Source organism: Cervus canadensis, chromosome 1 (assembly GCF_019320065.1).
Source record: "Cervus canadensis isolate Bull #8, Minnesota chromosome 1, ASM1932006v1, whole genome shotgun sequence".
NCBI lineage: Eukaryota > Metazoa > Chordata > Mammalia > Artiodactyla > Cervidae > Cervus > Cervus canadensis.
In genome coordinates, this window is record NC_057386.1 from 23,985,471 (window position 1) to 24,000,166 (window position 14,696).

General features: G+C 46.8%; 1 protein-coding gene across 2 annotated transcripts in view; it reads right to left on the bottom strand.

The window, feature by feature from the left end:
• FAM117A (family with sequence similarity 117 member A) overlaps positions 1-14,611 on the bottom strand; it is a 42,625-nt gene extending 28,014 nt beyond the window's left edge. Inside the window, exon 1 of one of the 2 annotated variants that reach the window (XM_043470919.1) lies at positions 14,343-14,611. In XM_043470919.1, coding sequence (XP_043326854.1) covers positions 14,343-14,538 — 196 coding nt within the window. In that variant the 5' untranslated portion in view covers positions 14,539-14,611. The remainder of the gene's footprint in view (positions 1-14,342) is intronic. The other variant, XM_043470927.1, reaches the window with a different exon arrangement.
• Between the last annotated feature and the right edge of the window lie 85 nt (positions 14,612-14,696).

The window sequence follows — 14,696 nt, forward strand, 5'->3', positions numbered from 1 at the left end:
TCAGTCCAAGTCACACAAAATAACCTAGACTTTGACCAGATTTGATGGCCTCAATTTGTTGTCTTCCCCCCCAGTGGATTCCAAAACTCCAAAATTTCTCATTCCTCTTTAGAACAGCTCGCATTAATACTCATGCCCTTCTGTGTTAGTTTAGAACCGGCTTTATGCAACTCCCAAAGTAACAGCTCAAGTGAGGAAGAGTCATCAGTGGATGCCAAAACTACTGGGAAAAACATTGTGGGGAACAGAATATTTAAACGCTGAAGTATCTCCCCATAAACCACTTATAAGAGAATAATGTACTTCTGCAACGGGAAAACTGGTGGTCACCACCTCAGTTTTACTAGTAATGCAAAACTACATTGGAGAAACTCAGCATTACTAGTAATGGAAGACCTGACACCATGTGCCTTCTGAAGTGATACATTATGGGCACACAACTTCATCCATGAAATGTTCGTGCCCAAAATGTTTTACTTGAATCAAATCAGGCCCCAGACCTAACTTCCCACTTGCAGGAAATACAGGGGATGGAGGCAGTTTTGATCCCTGGCTGGGTAACTAAGATTCTGCACGCTACCCAGCATGACCAAAATTTTTAAAACAAACAAAAAACTAAATTAAGAAGTGGCATGTCATCCCAGGAGCAAGACCTAGACTGGGCAGACTTAAGGGGTTCCCACAGGTCCAGGAACACAGTTGGAATTGGATGTCACCTCAGTTAAACCCCACCATGTTAGCCCTGGGCATCCATTCACCATTACTGCTCTCCAGCAGGAATGTAGGAACCAGTGAGATCCAGGAAAATGAGTAAACGTAGCTAAAGGGAAGGTAGCTAGATCCCAGGAGGAAGGTGAACTGTGTGAGTGTAAAAACAAAGGACAGAAAAAGACTTCAATTAGGAGGGATTCCAACCAGATAAAAGGAAGAACTTCCTGCTCATCAGGACAGGAGGGATGGATGAGGAAAATGGTAGTGCCTGCCCTTGAAGAGCTCCGGGGAAAGATCATCACATGGCCCCAGAGGTCTCAATATTCACCTCCCAGAAGGCAGGAGGTTATACCTGGAGAGTTTGAGTCCCAGCTAGTTCTAGAATTCCCCAACTGTTAAACAGTGAATAATAAGAGATGGCTACTGACAGAGTCAGCTAAACTGAAAGCCCCAAAGCCCATGCTGTCATCTGGGGCAAGATTAGCTAAGGGAGAAAACAGGCGGAAAGTCAAAGTGAGGTATGTCTTACCTGGGCTGATCAGACAGTTGCATTGTGGGCTCCCAGACCATCTCTCCCATCTCCTCCCCCAAGCAGGAGAGTATAAATAGCACTCAATTTACCTGTGGCTTGCCACAGGCAGAAGGGCTGTCACGTGGTAACTGCTGAGTAGTCAACAGAGCTCAGGGGGCAGGTCTGCTCACTTGCTACACCTCAGTAGGTCTGACAGGACCTCTTCTCTGGCTCCTTTTGCTTTGGGCTGGGGGTTGGTGAGGAGGGTTTAAAGAGCAATTAATCAATTCTGTTTCTCAGGGCCATGCTTTGCCTTCAGGGTCTAAAATTCTATTAGAGTTGACTCTGGTCAACCCTCAAAGCCTTGAAAACCTCCATGGATCAGTTTGTCCCACTTGCAAAGTCTTCTCTGGTTATGTCCATCTCTTTACTCAAGTTCTACTCTGTTCCCAGCTTCAAAACGGAAATACCCAAGAGACCACTCCATCCCACTGAGTGATTCCCTACCTGGCCTCTGACATTCTGGAACTGATCCAGCCTGATCTCAAATCCCAGGCAAATTCCCAGGCTGTGCCTGGTGGAAAAACCCCAAAGTGTGCTAGGCAACATTCCAGGGCAGCCCCTGCTCTAAAGCCCTGGTCGTGCTGGTTGCTTAGATCTCCTAAGGGAGGCTCAAAGGTCATATAGTCCCTCCAGGGTAAACCCAGTCTGAAACACGAGATTAGATGGCTCCTCTAGAAAGAGCCTGGAAAGGTATGACCTTGGGAAGACTTTTCCTACCCTCACTGCACACCTGAGACCACTGATGACTTCACAGCAGAAGGATGCTTGTCGAGTGACCTCGCCACATGTGCTTTCAGGGGCTGAGGAGGACATAGAAGGTGGATTATACCATTTTCCCCATTCATGATGGGTTTTATATCTGCCCGTAAACCAAAAGCTGCTTGAGAGTAACGATACCTTTTATGAGTCAGGTAAAAAAACAGGCTTATCCTCCTGAAGCAAAGGGAGAATATGATCCATGGGAACAGACTGGGGTGTTAATTACCAAGATGTCCCCTCCATGCCTCTAAGAGCTGGAAGAAAAAGACTCAGTGGTCAGGGTGCCCCCCAAGTAGACAGCTCTGGCCATCTGTCTCTAGCCATCTGGCCACAAGACTCTACACTGCACAGCACCCAGCAGGACTTTGGGGACAGCCTTTTCTCATCCTCTTGCATCTTATCTGGATTCTGGATGCTATCCATCGGGCACTGATTTTGGGGTGAGACAGAGCCAAAAGAACACTGCAGATAGCCTGTACAGCTTGAAAACTGCTTAAGAACAAACAACGGAAGCATAAAAACTGGCATAGTAATATACTAAAGGGGCTTCCCAGATAGCTCAGCTGGTAAAGAATCCACCTGCAATGTAGGAGACCCTAGTTTGATTCCTGCATCAGGAAGTTCCCATGGAGAAGGGATAGGCTACCCACTCCAGTATTCTTAGGCTTCCCTGGTGGCTTAGACTATAAAGAATCTGCCTGCAATGTGGGAGACCTGGGTTCAATCCCTGGGTTGGGAAGATCCCCTGGAGGAGGGCATGGCAACCCATTCCAGTATTCTTGCCTGGAGAATCCCTATCGACAGAGGAGTCTGGTAGGCTACAGTCCATGGGGTCCCAAAGAGTCGGACATGACTGAGCAACTAAGCACAGCACAGCACAATATAGTAAAATGCCCATGAGTCCATTTCACATAACTGGCTGGAGTACCTGAAAAAAGTCCTTTGAGCCCAACTTAATCACAGTCTCACACTTTAGGGTGGTCGCAGTGTGAAAATTCAGGTAAAGGACACATACTAAAACTAAAGATTTTCCAAAAACTATTTCGTCTACGTTAAGAAGTAGAGTTGGACTCATTCACTTACCCCAATTCTGAAAGCTGGCAGGAAATGTCCGTAAACAAAAATGTCAGGAATAATTCAAGTGCCTTGAAGGAGCAGAAAGAGATGCAGAGTACGCAGTGTGGAGTGAGAGAACAAGGGCTGGGAACAAACAGTAACATCTGGACCCTTAACACTGCTTAGTGGCGATGACCAGATCCACTCCTCTTGGGGCCCTGTGGTCAGTGGAAGAGTTTTACTGACAAAGACTGCAGCCCTTCCTTTATGTATGAAGCTGTAACTCCTGTCTACTTGGCGAGATGAGCTGCACTAAAGCATAGGCTCCTGTACACTCACGAGGTGGTGGGCGCAACAGGCAGGCTGGTACACAGCCAAGAAAGCTGCCTGGCCCAGCCTATAATCTGGCATCACTTTCTATTAATAAACAAAATTCAACCTATTTTCCCCTCAGATTTCTACTATAAAAATGAAAAGTGGTATTACTCTGCAGCTCTGGCACACAAGAAAGCCTTCTGATTTCAGGTATTTTAAGAAATGACGAGAGCGGAATGAAGAACAGAGTGAGAATGTTTCTCAGAATGAGGAAGCAGTTTTCCCTAGAAGATACCTGGACATCCTGAACATGCTCAGTGCAGATTAGCAGCCTGCTGCAACACTGCTGACCCCTCTGCCGGGTCAATGTGGGGCACGGACGGGGCTCAGACACGTGGCGGCAGGCACCCGGTGGCTCTCAGAATCAGATGCCAACCTTGTCCAGCTCGAGCAGCAGGGACAAGCTGCAGTCTCCTACCATAACGGTCAACACTTGGGCCCAAATCCTGCCTCAATGTGCTACATGAACCCAAGACGAGTCACTTAACTTCTTTGGGCTTCGGTTGTTCTTTCTGTTAAATGGGAAGAATAGGAAATGTTACAAGGATGACAGAAGAAAACTTCCATTCTAAAGAATTCCTGATATAGTCAAATTAGCCTAGCATATATTCATTTTTCAAAACTTTTTATTTGGAAAGCATTTCAAACATATAGATGTAAGAACAAGAATAGTACACAGACTACCCATACGCCCTCTCCCCAGATTTGCCTGTTGTTAAACATTTGTCCTGTTTATCATTTGCTTTCTTTCACATGCACTTTTCCTTACATACACACTCATATACATGCTCTCCTACAGTCACATCCAGCACCCACATGTTCTCACTTAAAACAAATGTGCGCATGTGCACACACACACACACTCACATCCAGCTACACAACACATACTGTCCTTTGTTGGGTTTTGTGTGGTAGTCTGTCTAAACAACCAGGAGTGGGGGAGTTCTGTGATAAAGAAAAAGCCAAGTGGGGCATGCTATTTGGTGATGGGTCCACAGCCCCACTCCCCACTCCCCACCTCCAAAGCAAAAGTAAGCACTCGAGTATTCTGGCTTAGAGATGAACTATTACATGGACAGGGACCAGAAAAAGTACTTTTTACATAAGATAGTTGGTTACTCTTTTCTTTTTCTTTAAATAAGAAAAAAACCCACAAAACAACAACAAAAGCATTTATACGAAGCATGGAAACAACTTTATTATATAGAACTATATTTATATTTGTTATAATGGGGCTTTACCTATGCAGTTGGGAAATAACTGGGAAAGAAAGGTTTTGTAAGAGAAATAAGGAAGTCAGAGCCGCCCATAACCCTCCCTAGGAAGCAGCCCAGGCAGTTCTCCATGATACCACATCCCCAGATGGAGCCTTCTCCTGAGTTCAAGTCCCTGCTGGTCCCCTTATGGGATACACACTTGTCTCATATAGGCTCTAGGTAACACAATGACTCCACTCCCAGTTAATCTAAAGCTAGGAGAGAGACACATTCAGGCAGGACATGGTTAGGGCGGTGGAGGTCTGCACCAGTGATCCCCTATGTGGAGGACTAAATTGTCATCTAAGCCACAATCCCATCTGTACATACCTCCCCACCATAGGAATGCACCACCCACATTTATGGGTGCTTCTGGGGGATTCCACACTTACACATAAGAAAGACACCCTTTCCCATAAGCTCCACCTTAAGAATATCTCCCTGACATGGGTCAAAGCTCAGTAACCATAACCATGACTCCACAGAGGTAGGAAAACCCTGCCTCTTGGTTAGCTTCTCATTCCGCATAGAAATTGCATATTTCAAACCAGTTGGGAACACTCAAAAGCTGCCACTATATCACACATATAATGTTGTTACCATCAACTTCCAGTCAGCCACATCAAGTGGACAGTTACTTATGGAGTGCTAAAGGAACAAACGGACTTCTCTGCAGCCCATTTTTCTAATTCTCTTCTGGTCAGTTAAACATATGAACTTTTGCTCCTGGTATACAGATATGTGAGCAGAAGGGAAATAGGCTGGATGTGTGCGGGCAGGCAGCACAGGATGCCAGCCTGGAGGGAAATTCCTCACAGACTCTCCACACGTAAGTGGGAAGAGCCCTGGATCAGGAGCAAAAGAGCTTTACTAGTCACACAGTCTTGGGCAAGTCACTTCCTCTAGGGGCCTCAGTTTTCCTATCTGCAAAAACAAGCAAATGCCACCTGCACCTGCAGGTCTTTGACGAGAATGAAGGAAAAACGTTCAAGGGCACCGACCGCAAGCAACAAAGAGCTAAATATGCAGACTGCACTGTCACAACTAATGCTACCCACATTCTCAGCTTCCCTGAAAAATGCACATGGATTTTGGGGCTTTCTGGGGTTGGGATCCAAACTTTCTTCCCACAGAAGCAGCTGCGTTAGCCTTCCATGAAAAGAGAACTCCCCGGGAAAGAGGTTCTAATGAGAAAGAGTCCAGGTGCTGCCTCCGGCATTAAAATGTGCGCACACCACATGGATGGCCTTGCATGGGCCTCCCCTCCCCAACCTCGAAATCCAGACGACACAATATTGTGAAAGCTCTCTGGTTGCATCCTGTCATGCCAAATGCTATCCACTCCACCCTCAACTCCAATTTGTGTGTCATATCTGATGGGCATGAGTTATAAGACAAGCGCCAAATAGGGGCCAGGCATCAGGTTCTCAGCCAGCTTGCAGGTGTGGGGCAGGGAGCGCACGTGTTATCAGCTGCGGTTCTCTCAAAGCTGTGTGGGCGATCAAACACACGCAGAGCACAAAAAACTCTTAAAGGGAAGCAGTATGTGGCAGTAGGGTTGGAGGGGGTGGAGAAGAGGGGAGGAGGGGAGAAGCTGCTTTTTTTCCCTTACAATCACATTTTTACTCTGTTCAAAGTTACCCCCAGCTGGGCAGGTTTATGAAACCATTCTGACTAAGCCACCAGGCCTGCAGTTTGGCAAAAGAACACAGGATCTACACATGACAGTGTAGGTATCAGGGCTTGGAGAAGGACAGTGAGCATCTCTTTCCAGTATTCCCCCATTTGGTGGGGAAAAGAGAAGAAGAAACAGCAGTGCTTTCTATTAATATAAAGGATGGTGCCTGGGTTGGGATGGGAGTTTCTAGCCTGATCACACCTCTGGTCACCCTAAAGCCAACAATTTTGTCTAGCCAACAAGCTAGACAATTCCGTTCTCTAGCCCAGGAAAGCTGCTAATTCAGATTCTGCTTTCCTTATACATTATAGCACTCCTAGGAATTTGGTGTAAATCCACCTGGAATGAAAGGACATCCAGCCTTCATCCTTGGCCTCTCACCCATATACACATCTAAGCCTAAAGCCAGGTCATCTGGCTCTATTACAAAATCACAACAAAATCCTAAACATTGGCTGTTTCCATGGATCAACCTGGTAACTAACCACCCAAGCTCACCCTCTGGCTTTAAGTGTGTGGGGGAAGAGAATCTACAGGCCTAGCAAAGACATCCATGGAAATGCCACGTCTCTGCCACCAGCTGGGCTTTGAGCCCAATAACCAGGATGAATGGGAGACCAGTGATTGGAAGAGAGAGAACACTAACACTTCAGGAGGGGAGGGGGTGCCTTGTAAGTAGCTAAAGAGAGAGTGTGGGGACCAGAAGTGGGAAAAACCATTTCACATGAGCCTGGGGAAGTGTGGCTCACTCCCCCCTCCCCTGCTGCCTTTCCAGCAACTCCATCCAACAAGTATTTATTGAGCATGACACTCCCCATCTGCCCTGGCCCTCCCTCTGCAAAAACACTCAAATCTGTTCAAGCTGCAGGGTGAGTTCCACTGCACTTGAACTTGAAACATGAGGTGCCTGTCTTTTAAAAAGGCAGGCACACAATTTCCAACATGGGGCAGAAGGGCCTGAAGAGATTTGAGAAAGTTAAAGAGCACAGCTGACCAAACAAGGACACACTAATGCCACTTTCAAAGGGGAAGGGAGAGAGTAAAAATTTAATTTAACCGTAGGGAGAATAATACACTGGCCAACTTAAAAAAAAAAAAAAAAGCCTACTAGAGACATCTCAGTAATTCTCTAATTAATCCTACCTAACTCTAAATATTCCTTCATTTTGTACCTCCTCTAGCTTGAATTTACATTTTATTCACCAGCGCATGTGTTAGTAATTTGCTTTCAGAGCTGTATGTTTAATCCTACCTTTGCCTCTAAAGGAGGTTAGACCTCCATGCTCTCCTGCATGTTTTTATTTAGGATCAGATGATGAGAGAGGCAAGCAGCAGAGCAGGTGGTAAACGAGACCTACACTTGTTAACAAAGTTTCTCTTGGGAAAGTCATCCGCCATTTGCAGGATGGGGCACACAGGGTCAGAGAAGTGGCACCCCAAACTACCACTCTGCCTGCGAAATCCTGCCAACTCTAAGAAGTCACAGTTGGGCAGCGTCTGAGAGAAAGCTCCCCCATCCCTAAAGCCTGCCACTTCAGATCATCCAAAGCCCTTGGAGGTGTCTCCCCAGCATCCCCCGCCAACCTCCACCCTTCCAGAATGTGTAGCAGAGCTGACCCCAGGGCGTTCACCACCCCTGGTGTCAGCTGTCTGGGTTAAGTGTCTGCACACAGCCCGGACTTTAGTTCTAGGTTCCCCAGGCGCTGGAGTTAAAAGTTTTCCTATTATGAAATACTTTGATAGCATTCTTCTAAGTTCATTAAAGCCACCCTTGATTGGCTGTGGTGCTCCCACAAAGTAAAAGTCAACTGAAGTATATTCGGGGCCTGAGGACAAATACTTAAATAACTCCAAGCTGGGCATTCAGTTTTGTAGCAACTCTGAGGAAAAGTGTGGAGGAGAAAACAAAGTGCCAGGAAGAGTTTTCAAACCCAGGAAGTTCAGTAGGGACCATGCGCTGGAGGCCTGGCTGAGAGCAGCCAGCTGTGGAGAGCTACTCCCTCCAGACAGCTGTTCCCAAGAACAAGAGCCCCTTCAGTTCCACACGACCAGAGAGGAACTGGAGCATAGATCATTTATAACTTCAAATATAATCCCAAACTCTTTTCTCTCTGAGATCAGGATTTGTTTTGGACTCAACAATGTGACTAGTTTGGCTAATGTTTGGTTAATTCATAAAGTGGCAAACCAAATAACGGAGCCCTCTGTGAAGAGTCAAATCACCAGATTTCTCACTCATCTTTTCTCTGTTTTCACTCTTCCCTGATCCCTCTTCTATCCATCTCAGAGGGTGATAAAAGATGAGACAGCCCCATCTCACCAAACTAACTTGCTGGTAGCGACCCACCTTCACTCTGAAATGGGAAGAAACACAAGGTTTTCCCTTCCAGCCCTTTCAAAGGGCTCCAAGCTGCCTGCGGAATAAAAGTAAGCCCAGGTTAAGTCTAGTAAAGCATTTGTGCTAGTGTCATATAGCATTTGATATATATGATGGTGTCAAAAAGAACTCAAAACCAGACCTGCCCCCAGAATATGTCACACCCTAAAATAAAATCTGAATCCTTTGGCATCAAGGCTCTACGCGAGAATTATAAGAATCTGAAGGAGGATGCTCCATTAAGATCCAAGGGATAGTGTGGCCTTGGTGTCCATCACATCATTCATTATAAACTGGCAGAAAATGCAGGTGAAGTGTTCTCGGACTACTAAAGCCTACCAACCACTTTGGCAACACTCATATTGCCAACACAACTATGAAAAATTTCCAATCCTGCCTCAAATTTTCTAGAGGATAGTCTATATCTGGAACCAGAGAGAACAACGTCCTCTTACTGCCACACCCCACCATTGTTCTCAGCCTCTCTCCACTGACCTCAAATAGTTTGAAAAATCCTCACTCTATGTTACCTAAGTGGAGAGTTTCCCATATGGATAATCCTTTGCTGTACAAAATACTGAATAACACATGGACCCATGCTTCTCTGGGTTCCAAAAGGATAAGTAGTTAGGAATTGTGGCCCCTAATTTCAAGGATGCCAACATTGGTGATAACATTTAAGAGTCAGATACTTCAACAGTGCATTTTGCTGACCATGTGCCTAGTGCTAGCAAAGCTGTCAAAAGCAAGCTAGCAGTGTCAGGCTGGGAAGTGCTTCATGTTTAATGCCTCCCAAACAGAAGCTGCTTCAATCACAGGTTTTTAAAGGACAATTGTAGCTCTTAAAGGATTTTAACTGCAGCCCCAAGCTTCTTTACAGGCAGATGGCTCTGTGGCATAGAAAAGTTACACTCTATTCTAATCTCCAGGCTGTTTCTAACACCAAGATCCAGAAGGACCATGGTCTGATGAGGGTCGCTAATAAGCAACCTCTTTTATTGTTCCATACCTCTCCAAATACCCATCCCTAAGGACGAAGTTTACAAAAGCATGGCAGGGAAAGAGAGTTTAATAATTACCAATAGCACTGCTAATAACAATGTGCTTTACATTCACTGAGACAGCCATCGTGGAAAACCTGATCGTGGACATTTGCTTCTATGTCCCTGTGGGGAAGTCAGTATTTGAGGGCAATCATGACAATGCCACCTCTCAATGATCTGTTCAGAAAAATGAAAGGTAAGGAGAAGAATCCAAAACAGGAGATAAGCCCAAGGTAATTTCCATCTGACTTTGAAATGTGTTCACTGCAACTGTGGGTTGTTAGCTTTGGAAGGAGGGTAAGAAGGGAAGAGATGCAAATTTGCCTAACAGTTAAGCTTTTATGTAAATCCAAACTAGTTTATATCTACTAAACACGTCACCTGACAAGGGTGGGGATGAGTAGCCTGGGTTTACATGTGCTGATCTTCTATAAAGATTGAGAACTGACTAGAAGTTGATGATGTCCCTTTCTTTTTCCCTAAAATATGAGTGGGGATACAGGTTTGAGTTTTCTTTGCTCCCTTAGGATTTTCTGCAGAGGTATACACTACATACATTTGAAACTCGTCTTTATACAGGAATGTTGGTCAGGAACATTGTGGAAGACAAGGGGTAGGCCATTTTTTTGTTTGTTTCCTGAAAAGTTCACACAGTAAATACTTCAGGTTTTGTGGCTATTTGGTCTCTATCAAAACTACTCAACTCTATCACTGTGCAAAACTTCTCGAATTTTGCCAATGTGCAAAAACAGCCACAGACAATACATAAATGAAGAAGCATGGCCATATTCCAATAAACCTTTATCTACAAAAACAGGCAGAAGCCTGGATTTGGTCTGCAGGCCATAACGCCAAGCCTTGGTTTAAGAAGAATCTAGTGGGCAGAGGAGATTCAGAGGCAGCATTTGGCACCCCCAGCACCCAGCTGGCCAGTGGGGCTGGTCATCTAGGGAAGAATTTGCAAACCTCGATTGAATATTAGTTTCATTTTCAGGACATGGAGACAGAGACACTAAACAGAACAGGTAAGACTGGAGGCCAGAACAGTTCACCTCCTAGCCCGATTTTGTTCACCATCAGTCTGTCCAAGAAGAACTTAAAAGTCAGCAGACTCCAACTGACATAAGACACAAATAAGAATTTAATTAAAGGAGAAACTGCAGTAAGAAATTTCTCCTGGGTTCCTGTTACCTACAAAGAAGAAACTGTAGTAAGAAATTTCTCCTGGGTTTCTGTTACCTACTAGGAGCTCTTAGCTTCTTAAGAGTTGATCTTCATTTTTCTCTCCATTCTTCTGCCTTCCATACCCCTCGCCCAGGCTCATAAAAGCCCAGGCTTCCTCACTTTATGAAGACATCCCTTAAGGAAGAATGGCCACAGAGGGTAAATCTTTAACCCCTCCTTTTAAAAAAAATAACATCTAGGACTTGCCCAGTGGCTCAGTGGTAAAGAATCCTCTTACCGGGAGATCCTCCTATCAGGGTTGGATCCCTGATCTGGGACGATCCCACATGCCACCGGAGCAACTAAACCAGCGCATCGCAACTACTGAGCCTGTGCTCTAGAGCCCGGGAGCTGCAACCTCTGAGGCCACAACCCGCGACTACTGAAGCCTGCGCACCCTAGAGCCCATACTCCTGCAACAAGAGAAGTAACACTACAACTAGAGAAGAGCCATTTGCTGCAACTACAGAAAAGCACAGACAGGACTGAAGATCCAGCACAGCCAAAAATAAATAAACAAACAACAACATCTAATATATCTTGTCAAGAACACAACAGGGTGTGTGGTGGAGAGGTAACTGCACAGCCCTGAGCACTACATCACTTTGAGATGGGAAACAGAAACGGTGACGACACAATTGTTTCTGAGACTCAGCTCCAGCTCACGTTTTTTTAAACAGTTGGGTTTCAGAGCCCTGTTTAGAAACCCCATTTTAAAAGATGAGTGAATAAAAATGCAAGGGGAGGCCCTGAAATTCTGAAAGCCGCAGTACTGGTTTCAGACCAATATGAGTTTGCTCTTTGAAGCCTGAAAAGGCAATGTGCACTGGCCAACAGGCTCTCACCTTGGCTGGGTGGAGAAAATAACAACAATATAAGCAGCAGCAGACACTGCAGAGTACCTTCTACTTGCCAGGCACTGTTCTAAGCACTTTACAGCTATTGACTCATTTGATTCTTATGATGTAGATATTATTATTCATACTCTACAGATGAGGAGATTAAGGCACCGAAGTTACTTAACTTCTTCCAAGCCACACAGCTAGTAAAATATAGAACCTGGATACCCAGGTAATTCTGGCACCCAAAGCCATTCTCTTAAGGGTTTATGACCACAAAGCATTTCCTTTTATCACATACACCCTTCGGGCCCAGAGGAAACCACTTCTGCCACTTCTCAAGGCCGAGGAATGGAAAAAATCTGAACACACATAAAGGTAAAAGTTAACATGCAGAAGACCTGATGCACTCCCAAACCAAAGGCCAGGGACATTCCTTTAATGTTTGGTCACAAATAAGTCCACAGGCTCAGGCTGCTCTTTCCTCCTGTCTTGCTTCTCTCCTGCTTCACTGCAAACCTACAGATAATCCCACTACAGACCAGGTAAGTGCCTTATTAGTGCCTCTGGGATACTAATAGATGGAGAAGAAACAATCCTTCAGCCCAATCTATAAGCAAGAAATCACTCAATCTGTCTTAAATCATCCAACAAATCATGCAGAGCTCTAGCCTCCTATGTTTTTTACCAGTATCTTAGGGTACGTGGCCCTAAAAAAGGAACTGGCCATGTAAAGAACTCAGTCATCCAAAGCTACACTCTTCTTTCCACAGTATCCACCAGTGTTTGTCCTTTTAATATTAGTTCTATACAACACAACTGCTCTTAAAATATGACTGCTAATAGATTTCCAACTAGTACACAGGCAGGCTTTCTGCTGATGTCCACTAAAAATGACTAGGTTCTGGTGCTTGCTGTTCTACTAACTTCCCTGACTCTAAGGAGGCACAAACAAATCCAACAGGTTTGTACTCTCGTGGTTTGCTTTAGAGCAGCTCACGATAGGCCTGAGTTTGTCTGGGCATTGCCTTGCTCTACATCGTCAGATTCTAGGCATACTTTTACTAGTTGGTTACCATCTTGCTACCAGATTTGACCAAGTTTCTGTGTTCCAAGACACAATGCTTAACATTTACAATGAAGTCCAGACGAACGAAGACTTTCTACTTCAGAGACCCTCTTAATCCCATTCCTACCTAGGAAGGCACCGTAGCAACTACACTTTCAGGAGGGGCTGGAACTAAGCTTAGTAATCACAAAAAGCCTGAGAAACTCTGGTTTAGAGAATGTCATTAACCATCAGATGGCAGGGACTATGACTTGTACATTTGGTAGACCCTGAGGCTTTGGAAGTGTGCAGTGATCTTTTCACATCTGCTGTGAATCAAATGTAAGCCTCACTTTCAACTTATTGCCAACCTCCTCATGCAAGTAGGTTCCTTCTCCCATTCCTAACTGCCTGCATTTGCAAGGGATCCATTACAACTTTGAGTGTGAAAGCAAGGTTAAGCTTGCTCTTTGCCAACCACATCCACCACGTTAGCTGCTATTGAGACACCTTTTTGGTGCTGTTGAGAAAGTGGGAGTATTTGCCACACTGTACTTGACTGTAGCCCTCACCCCACTGCCACGTTGACCGACAAGCTCAGGACAAAACAGCACTGGTGGGGGGAGAACGGAAAGGCAGGGGGCAAACTACCCAGATCCTACACCTACACACACACACACGCGCGCGCGCGCGCGCTGGTTGAAATGAGACAACCATATTAAGCAGGTCTGTGATATGGAAACATACAACTTTTGGGCCATACCAACAGGAATGTAGGGAGTAGGAGCGGAGCGTTTGTATGGTGGTAGAAGCCGTTAAACTTATTCCAAGGGCTTAGAAGAAACTAGCTCCAGGAGGTGCCATAAAGCGAAGCGCACAAGAAGTGGTGGGAAAAGGAACTCCAGAGCTGCAGAACGGGATGCTGGGGCCAAACTCAAGCTGGAGAACTAACACATGGCTCCACGGGGCTCTCCTCCATGCCCCTCCCCCTCAGCTTGTAGACATCCAACGCCCACCGGCTCCCCGCTCCAGTGCAATCCCTGCATAGGGCGCCCCCATCACGCGCCTCACACCTCGCTGCCACCCGTGCATCTTCCATTCACCCCCACACCACATCTCTGCCCACATTTCGGTTACGCCCCCAAAGCCAGCCTCCATCTGCCAGGACCTTCCCCTCACCTCCCGGCCTGACTCCCCTGCACTAAGTCCCGGCGGTGCACTCCGCGTTCACCGCTCCTCGCTCTCGCTCCTTCCGTCCTCGCAGACTCTGCGCGACCCCCTTTCTCTTCCTTCGCCCCTATTCCACTTCCCCCTTACACTTTTCTCCCTACCCCTCCCCCCGTCACGCGAGCCCTCCCCCCCAACGGCTCCTTCAGCGGCACGCACTCCAGGCCCGGCTCACCTGCGCGGCCACCCCCGTCCCGGCGCTGGTGCGGCTGCTGCAGCTGGAAGGGGACGGTGGCCCTGAGCGGCTGCAGACCAGCCCGGGGGGAGCCGGCAGGGACTGGAGGAGAGCAGCCCCGCCGGAGCCCCCCGGCCCCTCCGCGACCCGGCCCCCAGGCACCTCCGCCTCTGCCGCCCGCTGCGGCCCCCGCCATCGCCCGCCCGCCGGACTGCCCGCCTGCCTCGGACCCACAGCGAGCCCCACACAGCCCCCCAACCCCCGCTGCAGCTGCTTATCTGCCCTACGGGGCGGAGACCGGCCCTTCAGCCCAGAGTCCTCATTGGCCTACGGATCCCCAGACCCCTCCTCCCA